Source organism: Lissotriton helveticus, chromosome 2_1 (genome assembly GCF_964261635.1).
Source record: "Lissotriton helveticus chromosome 2_1, aLisHel1.1, whole genome shotgun sequence".
NCBI lineage: Eukaryota > Metazoa > Chordata > Amphibia > Caudata > Salamandridae > Lissotriton > Lissotriton helveticus.
The window spans coordinates 285,189,131-285,208,105 of NC_136059.1; the positions used below are offsets into that span (position 1 = coordinate 285,189,131).

General features: G+C 41.8%; 1 protein-coding gene across 1 annotated transcript in view; it reads right to left on the reverse strand.

Moving 5' to 3' along the window:
- The window catches only part of CCDC68 (coiled-coil domain containing 68), a 219,396-nt gene that overhangs the window by 99,466 nt on the left and 100,955 nt on the right, over positions 1-18,975 (reverse strand). Inside the window, exons 5-8 of the mRNA XM_078674823.1 lie at positions 16,324-16,449; positions 11,770-11,898; positions 7,750-7,832; positions 1,123-1,228 (exon numbers count right to left, since the gene is read on the reverse strand). Coding sequence (XP_078530949.1) covers positions 1,123-1,228; positions 7,750-7,832; positions 11,770-11,898; positions 16,324-16,449 — 444 coding nt within the window. The remainder of the gene's footprint in view (positions 1-1,122; positions 1,229-7,749; positions 7,833-11,769; positions 11,899-16,323; positions 16,450-18,975) is intronic.

Genomic DNA, 18,975 nt, shown 5'->3' on the forward strand with positions numbered 1-18,975 from the left:
TTGTACGATGAATAAAAAGCCTCACAAGTGTGTTTACTTGTTGTATACCTCACATTGGAATCTTAATAAAATAGCATTGAACACTCCAGTCTCATCCAAATCCTAGACTTTCAAATAGGATTTGTTGTCAACATTCACGACTTTTCATTGGATAACATCCACATCACCATTTAGGAGCATATGGCAAATAAAACCAAAACGGTCTGTGTTGGTTCTGCTGCTGAAGAAAGCAAAATCACTCCTCCCAGAAAGAGACTTCAGAAATCGAGTGGAAGAACTTTTACTTTTGCATCTGGATAGTGGCATCCTCCAGCGGCATGACCTGCCATACTTCACAGTGGTTCCAATTATGGGCATTCTCCATGTCACAGCATGCCTCACCGAGAGCCTAAAGAAGTATGACATCACCCCCATCAAGCCAACCCACACAATAATCAAAACCAGCTACATTCTCCATTGATATTTAGAACACTTGTTGCCAGGATACCATCAGACATGAGATGGAGTAGTGAAAAAAAATTATAAAGCAAGGCAACCGACATATTCAATCTATGCACGCAGATCTGGTACAACTTTCCTGTCTCTCAACGTTTGTCCAATTTAGTAAAGAGATGCAAGTACATCTCTTTAAGAAACATCACAATGCAGTAGCAGTCCACTTCCACTCTCAGACCTCAACTACCATGGTATGCTTGCCTTTAACCCTACATAGTACTCCATTGCCTTCTAGCTAGGTTAGAGCTTTTCCAATATCACATACATATATACATACATGCATGCAGCACCTATGGAGGTAGACCAGAAAGATTGCACACATGACCCTTTTGGGATGAATTTCAACATGAAACATTCAAAGAAATTAAAAAGGAGCCTAAAAAGAAAAAAAGAACACAAAGCAAAATTAGAGCCCCATTTATACATGACAAATGTATCTTCTGTGACCTAAACACAAAACTCCAATAAAGAAATCTTTTAAAAAATGTAAAAAAAAAATAAAACCATTTTCAAGAACTACATTATGCCAAAATTACAACAATTAAAAGTAAATAGCTACTTATTTCCCTGATGCTATACATACACTAAAAGTAGTGTAGTTTGTTTAATCCCCATTGTAGTTCTTACCTCCTGGATCACATTGCGCAGAAGTTGATGTTGGGCCATCATGACTTTCTGTAAGTGATAGATTTGCTCCTGTAGCGTACAGTGCTCTAATCGAAGGGCATCCCAGCTGAGAAAGAAAATTAAACATGAGCTAAGAATAGCTATAATGTTACCATCCTGTAACCATGGGTACATAGCAGGTAGTACTATAGATTCACATGCTTACATACTTCTGCCACCTACTGTTGGTCCCAGACACATGCAATTTGCTTATCTCCAGTCTCTTGTTTTAGACCTGTTGTGATTCCACACTTTGTCCACAATCCACCAACACAGTGGCTCTACCTCAAATTGTTTTCCGCTCAGCCAGCAAGTTTTGTAAGTGGAATGCAACGGTGAAGACAGAACTTGGTGTGCATAGTAAAGGGAGTTAAACGACATGGAAAATATCAGTATTAATCACTTGCTTCCGGGGATGATGTGGGCACATAAGACTCTACAGCACTACAGGCTAGGAACAAATGGTGATAGCTTAAGTTAGATTTGTGTTTGCTCCACAAAGACTATAAAGTGGTCCCTCGCCAGAGCCGTGGCTAGGGAGCAGCTATTTTGAAAAGTGTTCTTAAGACCACCTCACCAACTGAAGCCTGATGATGTGCAAAAACATCGACAAAGTAAAGGTTGGTGAAGGTGTGTGGCACTGACGAAGTAGCAACCTTACAGATATCCGCTAAAGGGATGTTACCCAGGTTACACCAGTGGGATTTAGTGGGTATTAGAAGCCTGTGCTTCGCCTTGGCAAGTTTGGATGCACTTAACTATTCACCTGAAAATGCCAGCTTTAGGGATGGCACAACCCATGCAGAGTTGGCTAAGGCTACAAAAAGCCGAGTAGAATTTCTAAAGGGCTTCGTTCTGACTTTTAATGTAATACAATAGCATTCTATTGGCATACAGAGTGTGAAAGGCCCTTTCTTCTACAGACTCTGGTTGTGGGAAGACGACAAGACACCTCAATGGCCAAGTACATGTGGAAAATCAAAACAACCTAGGGCAGAAATTTGGGGTTGATGCAGAGAACGACACTAGCAGAGCAAATGCACTTGCACTATAAGAGCCTGTAGCTCAATAATTGATCAAGGGAGGTAACTACGATTTAAAAAGCCACCTTCTAAGGCAAGAACTGTAGTTGACATGAGTCTAGGAGTGTAAAGGGAGGACACGTGAGTTGTGTGAGAATGACATTGAGGTTCCTGCCAGGTGTTAGATGTGACTTTAGAGGTATTGCAAAACACACAAGATGATGGACGGAATGTTGCACCGTGGCAAAACATTCACCCCCAGTCACAGATCTGGGTTTAATCAATTGTTATTTTGCTCACCAAGCAACCCCAGATCAGATATGGCCATATGCAAATCAGTCTTGACCCTGTGCCTCTTGGGAACAGTCCAGCCCGAATTGCCCAGCCATGTCTTTCCTGGACCGGAATCAAGCATCCTAGGACCGGTTTCTGGCTATCAGCCGTCTTCAGCCAGCATAGCTGACTCCAGTGGCTTAGTGAGCAAGGAATCAAGCTATCCTGGCTGAAGACGGCTGATAGCCATAAACCGGTCCTAGGATGCTTGATTCCAGTCCAAGGAAGACATGGCTTGGCAGTTTGGTCTGGACTGTTCCCATGAGGCACAGGGTCAAGACTGATTTGCATATGGCCATGTCTGAACTGGGGTGGCTTGGTGAGCTAAATAACGATGGATTAAACCCACATCTGTGACTGGGGGTGAATGTTTTGCCATTGTGCAACATTCCGTCCATCATCTTGTGTGTTTTGCTGTTCACCCTATGTGGGAAGGGTATGCCCAGACGTGGGTCCCGGGCTCACTAAGCCAGTGGAGTCAAGCTATCCTGGCTGAAGACGGCCGATAGCCAGAAACCGGTCCTAGGATGTTTGATTCCGGTCCAGGGAAGACATGGATTGGCAGTTCGGTTTGGACTGTTCCCATGAGGCACAGGGTCAAGACTGATTTGCATATGGCTATGTCTGAACTGGGGTGGCTTGGTGAGCAAAATAACGATGGCTTAAACCCAGATCTGTGACTGGGGGTGAATGTTTTGCCATTGTGCAACACTCCATCCATCATCTTGTGTGTTTTACTTTAGAGATATTACCCTCTTTAGACACTACATGAAGGCCTTAATTACTGGAATTTTAAACAGGGAAGAATGTCGGTTCTGAGAGTACATTGCAACTGCTGGGAAGTACAGATGTATAGGCAAGGCCTGCCTAGTATACGTGTAGAAGGTGAGGAAAAAATCTCCTGCACAGAAATTTTAAAGGGATCCAACTGTTTGAGATGCAGAAATGCTTGTACCTTCTTCCACTTTGCGGCATAACAGGTGCACGTAGTAGATTTTGACATTTCCCACAGGAAAACCACGCACTCCTCTGGAGGATTGAGGCAATCAAACTCTAGTTAGTCAGTTGACAAGTTAAGAGTTTCAGCTATTTGGAATCTGGGTGTCTGACGTGTGGACCATGATGCTGAACTCTGGTGTATGCAGGAACTTATCTTGAGGTTTGACCGACATCATTAGAAGAATCAAATAACTAATACTGGTTTTGTCCAGGTTGGTGCCACGCGGAGGACTGCCAGAGACACCTGCCTCAAATTCCTCACCACTAAGGAGATTACAGAGTAACGTGGACCATTGTGCATTGTTCGTGGACCACGGGTGGTACCTGGAGGTGAAGATTTGGCATTTTGCATTTTTAAGATTGGAGAGTATGTCCATTGGTTGGAGTCTCCCACCGCTGCAGGGGCCTGTGAAGGACTTGTGGGTGGATTAGCCACTCATGGACTTGTTCTTGCATCCTGCTCAGCAGGTGTGCAAAGTCCAACTTCCAGGAAATGCTCTGCCAGCAGGTAAATGTTGTTGTAAATTGCCCAGTACCAAATAGGTTAGGCTAGAATAGAGAGCTGGGAGGAGTAAGTGCTGCCCTGCTTCTGAATGTATAACATGGCTGTTAAGTTGTCTGCCTTTAATAGTATGGTTTTCTTCTGCAGAAATTAAATGAATTTCAGGGCTAGTCTTTATGTGGTGTCCTTGGTGCTGAGAAGTCCAGACATCTTGAACAGTCAACTTCTCAAAGTGGTAGTGATTGTACAAGGAAAGGAAGCTGACCTAGTTGGCAATGCGCCAATGTGTGGCTGCCCCAAGTGCTACCTATTTTCTGACAGTGTTGATCATCACTGATTAGTTGTCAAGAGGTGAACCCTCTTCTGTGGCCTGTGCAGAGGCCCCTTTATGGGCATTATGCACCATTAAGGAATCGGGAATTATTTGACCCCCAACATAAGTCAGATAATCTGTAGCAGGCTTAAAAAATTTCAACTCATGTGGTGACCACTCTGACTTTACTGGCCCTTGATGTTGTTAACTGTTGACTTCAGCATTCCCTTACACATTATTAGATAATTTATTATGATTTTTACGAGAAAGTGGCCCTCTGAAATACTGAATGGCATGCAGAAGGGGATAGCTTAACATGATATGGCTCTAGGTCAGGGTCCCTCTGTGGGTCTACGGTATAAAGTTGCCCATGGCCACCCCCCCTTGTTGCCAAAAGAGGTCCGAAGCGTTAGATGAACGGCCTGCTCTGAGCTTGTATCTCGTGGCTCAGGTGGTCGCAATTGTGATGGGAATGGTGGCACAGATGGAGGACATGAGAAAGTGTGAATGGTAATGGTGGGAATGGCGCAGGGCTTCTGGTTCAATCTCGAACCGTTTTGCAGCTTAAGAACGGGTTCCTCCTGGAAGGAGAGCTGTTTCTTCCTTTGTATGCAGATGAGTGAGTCCTGGTAGTTTGGAAAATAAATTGCCTGTGTCAGACTTGATATAACTTTAGCTTTTTGTCCATGATAACTGCCAAATTTTGGAAGATGGACCCCTCCAAGATGTCGAACCTCCGCAGAAAGGGTGCCTTTGGCACATTCTTCAGTACCAATTGTGGAGAGGTCTTTGATATTGGCTTGGGTGTTTTTTCGGCAGCTTGTTACATGCTTGAGGGTGACTTCAATGCGGACTACTGCTTTTGTTTGCCTCAGCTCCGAGTGGGTGGTCCAGCACGATGAGCTTTCTTGCCCTTGTGTGAGGCCTTCATGGGCACGGACACATTTTCTCAAGCTAGTGTTTGGGCGCTGGAGGTGTTAGTCTCAATGTTCATGCAGCTTCTGGCTCAGCTCCAACTTGATGCCCAGCATTCTTGGGAGCAGTGGTCTGCCTCAGCCATTGTGCATGTAGGTGTCTGTGGCTGAGCTTGAAACACAGTGGGCACATGTGGTGTGAACTTGGTCATCACTCCAGAGGCTGGCATGTGCTTTAAAGCTGGCTCAACTATCCCAATCTTTTCTTTGATGTGAGAGCACAATGCCTCTGGATCTTCTTATGTTTGGGCTACTAGAATGCCTCCTGAGCACTCGGCATATCTTTCGCTGTTAATATATCAGGCTCTACGACAACACTTGCAGCAGCATCCTTTGGTGTGCTCACCTTCTCTCCCTCCAATACCGGAGAGGTTTTTAACAACGAGAGGTAAGGCAGACTTCAACTGATGTTTTGATCTGTTCTGGGAATCAGAAGAGGTTGCAGAGCTCATGGTAGTTCGAGGTAAAATATAGTGTATTCCACAATGTTGTACTAGGAGTATTCTCGAGAGTGCCTCAGTAGACTGCGGAGAAGATGATGGCTCAAGGCTGTGATGCATTGAGGTGTCCCGGGCATTGTCCATCAGTTCCGAAGTGCCATCACAGCAACAGAAGCTTCCTCAATGCAGACGCTGTTTCAAACATAGGGCTGGAATAGGGAGTTTATGAACCATGAAATGGACTAAAAAAGATAAGAAACCTGGAGCATACAAATGTGTCAACTCCGGAGTATCGTTCCTGAATTTCTGACCCTTATGGCTGAGTAACACAATTTGAGGTGAAGCTTTTCATCATGGACAATGGGTAGAGTCACAACAGATCTAATGATTCGACCTTCTTCGAAGAAAACAAAATGTTGCATATGTTCTAGCCAAACACTAGATAACACAAGGCAGGACTATGCAAAAAAGTTTTGTTTTTGATCCAATATTCCCTCCCACTTTAGGAACAAACTAAATCCTCTGCTTTACGCAAACACTAATTATTTTGGACCAGCCACACTGGGCTTCAAAGAGGCCTCAAACCCCCGCATTCTTATGTGGGCTTTGAAACTCAATAAGGAGAAAAAAGCAAGGTCTTGGTTTTCAGTACTTATTAAAAGGGGAAACAACTTTCATTGGTATTTGGAAGGAGGAGGGCAGTGACTGGTGCCCCGTTACATATATTTAGGTGGTGTTTTAGTGCAAAATAAGAAATTCTCATTACATATTGAATACGGGTCTGCTAAAAGTCTTTTATAGGCTACTACTTTATCATCAGATTTTAAAGCAATGTGGAAAAACTGCTGAATTGTTTGATAAAAGTTTTCAGTACCAAGATTCCATCAACGATTTGTACAGTGTTGAACTACCTTAAACATCCTGAATGTGGTTGAGGTAAAAATTGAAATTCTCTACTAAATGTAAGGAAAAATCAATCCATCTAAGAAATTCATTTACAATTAGTAATGTCTACTTCTGAATAAAAAGTGTGGAGTACAATAATGAGATGGAGCTATACAATATATAAGGTAAAGCGACACTCAATAATTATCCTATTAGAGGAGGACTGCAAAATTGAAAAAAAGTTGAAAATATTCAGAAATTAATCTGATTTTATGCATACACTGATTTTTCCTTTTAGACATAAAATGGTATTAAACTGACCAATTATTTCGCTTTTTTATTAAACAAGGTCACATTTGATGACCTATTTATGGGAAATAAAATATTTGTAATTGTAGGAACAATGATTATCAGGAGATTGTTTAAACACAAAACCAGAGGTGGTGCAGTCCTACTTGTTATTTCTTAAAAAGCATGTGCTACATTGATTCAGTATAAAAATCTCCATATACGGTCTTCCTTTGAAATGCAATTTGTCAAAATGGTTTGGAAAAAGTGAAGAACATCTTTGGCCCTCAGTAAGTATGCGATCCAGGATCTTAACCATGTCTTGATTGTGTGTCAAGCCTTAGTACATGCAATCCACTTTTTAGGAAATAGCTTTATTACAAACCATGTTATCACATGCAGGTTTCTTATTGTTCTATATACTTCTATTAAATGTGACTGAAGTATGTAGAATTGATGCGTATTAAAAAAGATTTCTAGTTTCGTGCAGGTCTTTACATGATTGATGACTTAACCCTAAGAAGGTAATCTTTTTGTTTGAACTCATTTTTGTCATTTATATTGACTTCAAATAAATTTCAGCTTACTATTTTGCATATTTTCCATTCACAAACATACTTGTTGACATGTATCCCTTCAGATCACTGATCCCAGTACATATGCAAATGTTTATTCCTACCATCTTTTTAAAGTCATTAATCCATATTCTTAAAAAACTTAAGACTAGTACATATACTCAAAATGCATTCATAAATATATATTTCTATTATTCATTCATCTACCCACATTCAGTTCATAAGTTGAAACTTATTTCTTCTATCGGTTAACATACCCATTTATATTTTCTGAGGTTGACATCTTTGTTCGAAGCTGGTTTTCAACAGATGATTTTCTTTCTACCAATATTTTCTTCTCCTAGTGAAAGAGAAAAGCAATGTCATGGAACAGAGTAACCGATACTTTAGAAAATATATTCGTAAATAATGATATTTCTCAAGGACTATTTAAAATAACATTACACGTATACTTGAAATCTGTGCAAATTTTAAAGGGTAGATGCTCTTAAATGAACCAGTGGGTTAGTGAGTATCTTTCACTAGCACGATGATGGTCTTTTAATTTAAGACCGTCAATTTTGCAATGTTTTTAAATCTAGAATGAAAAGCTTCTATGCCGGTAATTTCATTAAATCATTAGGATTAGTATCGAACTTGGAGTTTTGCCTATTTTTGCTTCTGTGGACAAGAGATTACTGACCATTATGCCCTCTCTCAGGCACAGTCTTTATTTAGTTACTGCCCCCGAGTTCTCAACTTGCTCACTTGAAAGGCAACTAATGCGGCTTACTCTAAGAGCAAGAGAGAGCAGGACCCTTATATGAGTGGTTTGAAAAATTGCAGTCCTGGGGCAAATACTGATTTATGCAGGGGTCATACATCTAAATTTTGCTAACTTCATCACCGCTAGTAATTACTGAATGCAACAAACATCGGCCCGAGTTAAATTATGGCTTGTCAAGCCTGCCAGAATTTAACATCAGAAAACACCGAGAACATGTAGAGTGTAGTGCTGTAAGCACCCAACTCTACATGTTATTTCCTGCTATCTGAGAAAAAAGTTTAACAGGAGATATTAATTGAATGAGATAAATATCGATCCTCGGGGTTTTGTTATTATTCCTGTGGGCAAGAGATTCTGGAGTATTATGTGTTCTCAGGCACAGCCTTTTCTCATTAATTCCCCTAGAACGTCTCAACTAACTTTCATAAAAAACAACTGATGTTGTTTACTCTAGGAACATGAGTGATGAAGGCTTTCACAGGAGTGGTCTATAAACTGAGGTTCCTGAGCAAACACCTAATTTCACAGGCAAATAACCTTTGGATATTTATCAGGCGCAATAAAAATCACAATAAACACCAGGCCACTCATAATGAAGCCCTCAGTGTTGGTTTGTAGTTGGGACATTATACGTGAACTGGTATATTGTTGCCTGGGACACTGTACCAGTGATAGCATCGACTGAAGGTTGCTACAGGAATTGGTGTATTTCACCCAGATACTAATCAAAAAAAGTATCCAGCCCTAACAAGAGTAAATAAGAGAGGTAAAGGCACAATTCTCTATCAGGAGGTGAACTTAGTAAACTGCTACTACCACTATTGGGAGCAGTATTTCTTTGTTATAATAACCCTCACACACTCTAGTAGTGTCATGCTTCATCATCGGGTTAACCCTGGCTCCTAAAAGCCAGGGAGGGCTCAACCGTATTGCAGGGAGCACTTATGAGGAAAGGCAGGGGGGTTACAGATTAAACAAGCACTGGCGTTGCCAATAGGTCTCGCAGTAGGAAAGTTGGAGCTATTGGTTTTGTAAATGACAAAGCCCTTTATGTTTTTAAAATGAAAACAAAATAAAAGGCATTGTTATTTGCAATTGTAATAGCTCAAACTCTCGTGAATGCGAGACCTATTGCATTGCAAATGCTTGTCTGTATGGGGATTGCTGAGAAATGTACACCGTACGCTGGTTTAGATGTAAAAGAACACACGTGCACCTCCACAGTGGAGCATCTATCCCCAAAGCCAAGATGTATTTTTATGAACGACCCGGCACTTAAACTGTATAAATCTACAAAAGGTGCTTTAAAAAACACCTAAAGAAATATTAGTGCCTGCTTTGTTCATGCACCAAACAGAGGCCTTGAACTAAAGAAGGGTCACCAATACAATGAGGCAGCTGAGCGGCGTGTACAGCCCAGTGTAACTAGACACCCCCAGAGGCGGCGGTGATCGGTTGGGGCACTCAAAGGCATTCTCCTTGGGGAAGTCCTTACAGCGTCAATCACCCGGCTGTGAAGACAGCGCAGCTCGGGTAGAATGAGGGAATAAAGGCGCGCGTCTCGGCTCAGAGTGTGACCGGCCGAGGTTCAGGGAGTGTGTGGTGCGTGAGTCACCTGCAGGTCAGGTCGTGCACGCGGGAGGAGGCAGAAGGCTCACGAGGGTACTGTGGGGACTTCATTTCACCGTGGTGTTTTAGCATCCACGGCCCCTGGTGTGCAGATTTGGTGCTGGCAGATAGCGCCCACATGACCGCCCACTTACTTCAAGGAACTCAACTCCTGGGAGAGATATTAGTCAGTGAACGAGGGTGGCGATAGAACTGAAACCTAGATGGCGGAGATAGGACTTCTAGATCAGCATGAGGGGAGAATTTAGTCTGACGTGAACGGAATGCGAGTAAAGGTGAAGACATGGGAAATTTCGGCGAGATTGAAGGGGATTAAACATAACAGAAGAATTGGGTTTAGAGGAGTAACCGGGGGTGGGATGGAAGTGGACAAAGAAAAGGATAGAAAAGCACAAGGGAGAGCAAACGATGTGAAAAGAGATGAGGGGGAGCCACGGCAGATGGAAGTGAAGGGACTACAGGAAGAGGAATGGAAGTAAACAGATGGTTGGAGACGGGCTACGGGGGATGAATTGAGATCGGCAAAAAGACAACAACAAGATGCGCGGCCGCCATTATAACATAACGGAAGAATTGGGTTTAGATGAGTAACCGGGGGTGGGATGGAAGTGGACAAAGAAAAGGATAGAAAAGCACAAGGGAGAGCAAACTATGTGAAAAGAGACGAGGGGGAGCCACGGCAGATGGAAGTGAAGGGACTACAGGAAGAGGAATGGAAGTAAACAGATGGTTGGAGACGGGCTACGGGGGATGAATTGAGATCGGCAAAAAGACAACAACAAGATGCGCGGCCGCCATTATAACATAACGGAAGAATTGGGTTTAGATGAGTAACTGGGGGTGGGATGGAAGTGGACAAAGAAAAGGATAGAAAAGCACAAGGGAGAGCAAACAATGTGAAAAGAGACGAGGGGGAGCCACGGCAGATGGAAGTGAAGGGACTACAGGAAGAGGAATGGAAGTAAACAGATGGTTGGAGACGGGCTACGGGGGATGAATTGAGATCGGCAAAAAGACAACAACAAGATGCCCGGCCGCCATTATTTAATGTTAAAAAAAAGACAAGTAGGAAGTAGTGCTTGTGAGAGCACAGCGCTCTAAAAAAAACAAGCGATGCGCGCTCTGTGCTGGGGAGGGGGAGGGCCATTAGCCTGTAAGAACTCGCGGCAAGATCAAAGGAAGGGTGGGAGGGACATTGGGGAACAGATGGCCATGAAAGTTTATGGGCCAAAAGCGCGTGCCTGTGGCCACGTGAACTCGAAGAAAACCGCACGAAAAAAGCGGTGGTTTCACGAGGATTTTGAGCACTTGAATTCTCGCCATTTCCCATTCCTTCGGAATGGAAAAGGCGAGACCTAAAAACCACCAACAACTCCCGGTATCCCTTTAATCTGGAGCAGAGGTAGCTATTAAAAATAGAAAACAGGGTGTCCCAAGGATATGATGGTCCTATGACCCTAGAATATTCAACCAGAACCTAAAGCCCAGTTCAAGTATTTCATAAAGAGACTGTACTACCCCTAGTAGTATTCAGCTTGCCTCTATTAGCTATTGGTAGCTCTTTATAAGCTTTCGGTCTAATATTATGGCCAGCACCATCAGTCACAATCCAGGTAAGTTCTTCATATTATAGCATTACACCAACCATCAGCAGTCACATTCACACACTGTTGGGACTTCTGAGTTCAAAAAATTACTTTATCATGATCTATCTGGATTTTGAACATTTCCATACAAGTGACAGTATATATGGATATCGGATTTGAAAAATCTTTGTGCATATGATGGAACTCTATTTTGGTTATAATTATTCTTAAACTATTACAGTTGCTTGGAAACTACATAAACGAACAGGAACAGAGATTTGAAGGTACAAACCTACCTCTTCCATTCGTTTGATCAGGTTCTCCATGTCTGTGATTTTAATGTGCTTTTCTTGAACGCGATCAGCAACATCGTTTAGGCTGTCAATGCTTTCCTTAAACCTCTGCTCCTGTTCCTTTGCAGAAGACTTTATAGAAAATAGTTATACAATTATTAATTCACAAGCATTCCTATGAAAAGCAATTATGTCTATATGGATAATTACTAGAAGTCAATTACAAATCAGAGCGACAAGATGGCCTTAAACATATTTTCTGTCTAAGAGGACTTTAAAACTCATTCTTATTTAATATATGAAGATTATTCACAAAAAAGAAAATGTAAATGAATAGAATGTTAACTTCTTTTGAATACCTTAACCAAATGAATGAAACCAATGAAGTTATCAAACAGATTTTCAAGGCATGCATGTAGACTTGACAAAACATGACAGGTTCCCTTATTTTAGGTTTCTTCCTTTTTAGGTTCGATTCAGAGTAAGTACACAAGAGCTGAAAAATACAGTACTGGGACTTTTCAACAGCATTTCTTAGGGCACTGGGGAGACAAGTTCATGGCTGAGTGCAGTAAGTGGTCAGACACTATAGGGTGTAAATTAGATGGGAGGGCTGCTGTTTGGCAACATTGTAGATCTACACAAGCAAAAATTTAATAATACAAAAAAGAAATACAAAAATTGCTAATAAGCAGACAACCTATCGTCTTAGCTGCTACATTCCCTCCAGATTGAAGACCAGGAAATATGCAGGTTGACTTCAATTCCTACACCATATTTATTTATAAAGTTTTTAGCGAATTACAACTAATAAAGGGGTCAGACATGGTGCATCAATTGCAGTTACCTATTTTTCAATCAAGGAGCATCACCTTGGCATCTTTGAAACCAAAGACACCTCAAACATTTATCACATGAAACAACATTTTAAATATGAAAGACCACCTACAAGAAAAACGTATACTAGTCAAATGGAATATCTTTTCCAGGCACAATTCTCTACCATACGTGTAGATTCCTGGAAACGTAGGTGTACGTTTTAGTAGTAAATATGGAAAGAATCTGGGGGGGTGGCTGGAAAATGAGGAATACTTACTACTAAATGAGAGGGGATTAGGGAGTGTTAACAAAGATTGTGGTTGCACCTGGAAAAACACGTACCACTTGAACAAGAAAACAGAAAATTGCAAGAAGAACCACATAGGCTAATGAAGCAGAATGTAGCTTTGCTGGAAATTCTTATTTACAATTGATGCAATGAGATGGCTCCTTACCCCATTCTAGGTCATGTGGTCTTGCGCTCTGCCTACAGCACTGACCACAAACATGATTATAAATTATGTTAGATAATGTCCTCTTTTCTGTAGGTTGTAATTAGAGGCAAACTTTTGTTTTAGAGTATTCCAGTTTTCTTTACTGAAAAGAGAATACAATGCAATCACCCAAAAGAGTTTAGCATCCTGTAATTAAAGCCAATTTAAACCAAAAATTATTCAGGCCATTTGCTGGCACTAAATGCAGCCCCTCTATAGTTCCTGGGCAGTTTTTCCGATGCCTCAGCAACAGCTTCAATAATGTTGCCTATGGCCTCATGAGGATTCAATGTCAATGATGGTTGTCTCTCTCTGGTCTAATTCCTCAAAGCCCTAGGGCTTCATTTTGGGTTTGGCAGAGTGGGACAGCTTCCAAAATGTAGTTATTTGGTCTAACATATTATAGTGCAATTGACATCAATATCCTCTTTATGCAGCAGATGAGACATCCACCACACTTTGCTCATCTATTCAACGATAAACAAGAGTCTTAGTCTGCAGTCACACATGGATCTGTGTTTTGGTTTTCAGACAAAAGGATGTTTTTTAGTAAGCTGTAAGAATTATTTAAGAAAAGCTCCCCAGGCCCCAAAATATTTGCTCTCATCACATAATATGTTCAATATCTCTACTTTTGATGCCTGGCCCACACAGACTACCCCATCTCTTTCTGTAGATTGTACCCTGAGCTCCTGCTGACACCGGCTACTTTTTCCTTTCCTAAAAGTGCAGTTGGATAAATATAACATTTGTGGGACTACACATGGTGCACCACTTAGTTTGGCTTTCACAATTCAACCTATGGGGGAGAGTAGGTAGCTCGCACACACCAAAATGATGGTAAGTTTTTATATGCATCTGGACAGGATGTCTGAAAGTCTTGTCCGAGGCAGAGTGTGCAGAAGCTATAGTCTGCCCTTCCCAATTATCTAATACCCTGCAAGAGTTCACAGTAAAGACATATTGATGAGTTATCCAGGGAGCTTTGAATTGATTCCCAGAAGCGCCAAACATTTTCTGTTTACATAATTTAGGGTGCATAAGAATGATTAAATCAATCAACTTTATTGTTTCAGTTTAAGGTGTAAGCCATACACTATAGAACACAAACACACAACACTCATCACATTTCTGGAACCAAATCTCCTAAGAAGACTTTTATGGCAGCAAATATCTGGAGCAACATTAAAACACTTACACGTTGTATAGCTATGATTCGCAAAAATGTTTTAGGGTGGTCGTGTGTTTAGTGCTGATGAAACATTGTATTGTACCGCTCAGATTTATGAAATGTATAAAAGTCTGCGATGAGTTTTTAGCTGATTAATACTTGCACGAGTTACATGGTGAACCGCACTAAACCATTTATAAATACAACTGCTTTTTCCACAAATTAATTACATAGACAACTATTTTGTGTGGGTTGCTGAGGATTTCTATGCTGCACAGGGCAGTGGTGCCCTAATATCATATCCCCCTTCTTCAGCATCTTTATTTATTTTGGGTACTTTCTGCACATTGTGAGGCTGCTGTAAGCAATTGAGGCTACAGTTTCATTTTGAGGCAGCACTATGTATTTCAGACTGTGACTGCAAATTGCTAAGCTAACTTAGGGAGTTGAGGCCAACCTTGAAAGCTCTCTGGGCATGGGAGATATCATCTTGGCACTATGAGGCCTCATTTTTAGAGACAATACTGGAGCCTTAGGAGGTTATACCACTGCATGTGCTAGTTGTTCCTTGCTATATAGGGTTGATCCTGAACAACTGGGTGGGCCCACACATTTGGGCCTTTACTTCTGAGGATGTTCTTGAGCATATTCGAACTGTTCTTGTGAGTTGACAGCTCTTGTCCTTGCATAACAGGGCTGCATGACAAGAATACCGGGGCTGCACCCTAGCTGCTATGTGAGTGATTACTAAACTAGGTTTGTATCTACTGTAAGCACTCAATCACAAAGCCTCCTCCAGTTTTACCTTTGAGCTTTCTGTATAATGAAAAGTATATCTCCCTAGTACCACCTTGATGTTTGTTCATCTTTTTTTTTTTTTTTTGAATATTTAGATTTTATGCACATCACTGTTAGGGATACTGGCTGGTACTCTATGAAACAGGGAAACATGACGATTGGGCAACAATACAACACATAATCTGGCATAGTTGGACAACTCGACCATGGGAGGAGACATTAATACAATTATATTCCCCATAACAGGAGGGCTTATCAGTGGTTATATAATGTAGTCACGAGGTAACCCCTACAGCAATATCGGAATAATTCACAAAGCCATAATAGTCATCCAACTCCCCCATATTTTGGTTAATTTGGGAGGACACCCCCTGCTCTTATAAGTTACCCCTTTTGTCACAATAAATGAATCCATACCCCTCTTCCACTCAGCGAGCTTGGCCACTTCTTTAACTCCCCATTGCCTTGTCAAGTATTGTTTGGCCACAATGATACCCAAGTTACACATTAAACGTTTCATTTGTGACACGCCTAAATAATTAGCTATCCCCAAAAGGATATATTTAGGGTCTTCTGGTATCTGTACTTCCAAAATTGCTCCGAGTTCGTCCAGCACTTGTTGCCAGAATATTTGTACGGCTGGGCAAGCCCATAATGTATAGATGAAGTCTCCCTATTCTCCCCCTCAGTGCAAGCAGTGCAGAGAGACTCTTCTGCCCATTTGATGCAGGTCGCGCTGTCGTAATATAACCTAGCAGGATCTTAAATTGGAAAAAGGTGCAATCATGCTCTAATAGCCACTTACCTCGGAAACATCAAGCCTTCCAGTCAAGATCTTCAAACATCCCAACATCGTTCTCCCAGGCTGCCCTCAATTTTAAGAGGGTAATTAGGCATGTTGTTATTAATTGTAATGCAAGTGTAGGATACTGCTTTGTCTCACAGCTCATCTAGTAAGAGCCGTCCTTCTAAGGGCACGAATTCCGAGAGATCTTGGTGGCGTTTGGTCATCTTTTAACATACATTTCATTGCACAAATATTTTGATTTTATTTAGCCAAATGCCATCTAACTGAAGCGTGCTGGAAGTAAATAAATTGAAACTCAAATTAACTAATACACAGCGTATAGTACCTGCTGCTTAAATTTCTTTGAGGATCTAGAGGCATGTGCAAGCATATGGAACACAAATTACAATGAATCACAAGCGTTTACACAGTCAGTATTAACATATTAACAAAAATTAGTATTGGGAATGATCTATGCTGTTTAGTACCTGGATAATAATATTCTGTTCATCGTGCTTTTTCCTCAGCTCCTCTGCTCTTCGGTGGTAATTCTCATAGAGTTTACGTGATGCGTTCCGCAGGGCCTGTGCTCCGGCTTCACGGGTAGCTTCCAACTGGAGAAAATATTGAGATAATGTCAAATTATAAAAAAATCCCACATGATCAATGTACCAATTTAAGGACTACAGAGAATATCAATTCTGTCTTTTCTTATTATTTAACACTACAGCACATATTCCAAAATCGGTTTCTAAAACTATTCACTTCACAAAAAATCTACCTGCACACTGAATGCTTCCATTTCATGGCAACAAGAGAAGGAATGGTGCCACAAAACAAAATTAATTCTTAATAAGACGCTTAAACTAAAAGGCCTGTATTTCTTGGTTTCAAGATTGTGCAGTACCAACCGGCAGGAAGTGGACAGAGTAGGTGCTTCGACGTGGCGGCACTTCTGATGAATGAGTGACTACGAAGGCCGCCACCAATCCTTTTGACCAAATCTTTGGTATCACCTAAAGTCTAGGGTACATGACGTCTTGCGCATGAGAGTATCCCAGGTAGGATTCACTTAGGCACACTTTAGGTGTACCTCCCCCCCTTAGGTTACAGGATCATAAGGGACACCCAACTTTTACTACATTAGGGATCCGACAGCCCTGGTGAATGCCCCAGACTTCCTTGGATCTTTAGGTGGGCAGAAACCTGTTGGTTTACTGAAAGATGGACTGGAGACATTATTTTATCAAGAGTCCATCGACGCACTTGGTTTTACCATACCTCAGGTCCTCACGAATAAAGGTGATAACCGAGGAACCTGAAGATATTTTTAATTAACTGAACCCCGTTTTTGACCTGCAAGTTTTATGTAATAACTCCCGCCAAAAGTCTTCGCAGAGGTTGAGTCCGCCCTTGTAGCACCATCTCACCAAGGTGGGGAGAGGATGCCTATGTTGAAGCATGAAACAATATTGTGTGCGAGGCATCCTCTTCTACTAAGTATGGCCTTCTAGACCATCTTAGACTACACATGACTTACAGCGAATAGATTTCTTTATTCAACCACGGATTCCTTACCCTTTACATTTAGTATTGGCATCCTACTTCTTTTGTGGGTATTGATTCGTGCACTCAACATCTACAGAAATGTTTCACGTTTCTAATATTTTACAAACCATTTTAACATTCAGTGCACCGATGTAACTGCTAAAATTAAAATTCTTCAAATACTCTAACATACCAAAATAGGACATCATTTCAACATTCAACTACAGAGAGTCTGTATGCCTCATAGATGCTTATGCTTTTAAGATGCGAAAGAAAGGAGATAATATGGAGATCTAACACAAAAAATTGTTTATTCTACGCATTCAATATGGGAGCTGCCTTTGGATGGTAGTTCCATGCCGGTAGAAAATATAAAAGGATACCAAGATGACCGCACAATATCTGCAAGGTGTGCTGCATGAGAAGGAGAGTCGTAATAAGGGGACTATTAAAAAATTGCACTTTTTTGTATGTTTTGTAGTACTACAACAGTACTACTATATGATGTTATTCACAAGCCTACAAGTGGAGACCTCCACCTTGCCTACCTTTTCCAGGCGGAGTGCTCCACCATGTTTGTGAGGAGATCTCCATACACATTGTTATATGTTTTAGTAGTAAGTGTGTGAGAAATCTGGTGGAGTTGCTGGAAATTGGAGAATACTTACTACTAAATAAGAGGGAATTAGAGATGGGTCAGGAGGGGCTTAGGGAGTGGGAACAAGGGGTTTGGAGGGACATGAAAGCAGGTGACTTGGAGAGGTGATTCCGGGACTGCGGGGCCACTCTGGAAGTGGGTCTCAGGGGTCTAGACGTCCCTTGATTTGTGCCTGTTTCTGGTGTCATGGGAGTCAGACGTGGACTCTTCTTCTTGCTGTTTTCAGATGGGCATCTGGAACCCTGGATGTTGGTATGATTTGGATCTGGTAGGTCCTAGTGCCTTCAAACTTGGTGGAAAGGCAGAACTGCCCCCCACCCCCAGCTGGTGTCCTGATTTTGGTGTAGATGCTACTTCGGGATCACAAGGGAGCAGCAGGTCGACAAACCAAACTTCTGGGGATTGGTGCCTGCAGTGTGTAGGGAAGTGATACCTTCACTCCAAAAGGAGGTTCTTGGCAATTTCTCAAAGTCCGAAGGAGCTCCACGGTTCTTCTGCAGCAGGGCTTCAGTTCTTGGGCAAGGAGCCTTCTTTTTCCTGGTCTTAGTCTTGTCCATCGATTCAAGGTTTTTAGGTCTTGGGGTGCCACCTAAATACTACATTCAGGAGTGTACATGGGGAGAGAGGTAGTATCTAACTGGCTACCTACTTTTAGGGCATTTACACCCTCTTGAGACCACTTCCTTTGAGAAGGGGTAATATCATAGATCAGATAGGTTGTATGTCCCCCATCTCAAGATGGGGGATTTTCCGGAGATGGGTTCACATCACCTGCCACATCTTAGGGGTGGACCTTTCTGAGTGTAGACACTCCTCCTCATTCTCATTCAACTAATTTTCCTGCCTGTCCTCCTGCCAGATTTGGAGCAGGACTGGTGGGTAGGCATCCCCCACTATCTGGGGAAGTCTTGCTGAACTTCAAAGGTGGCAACAC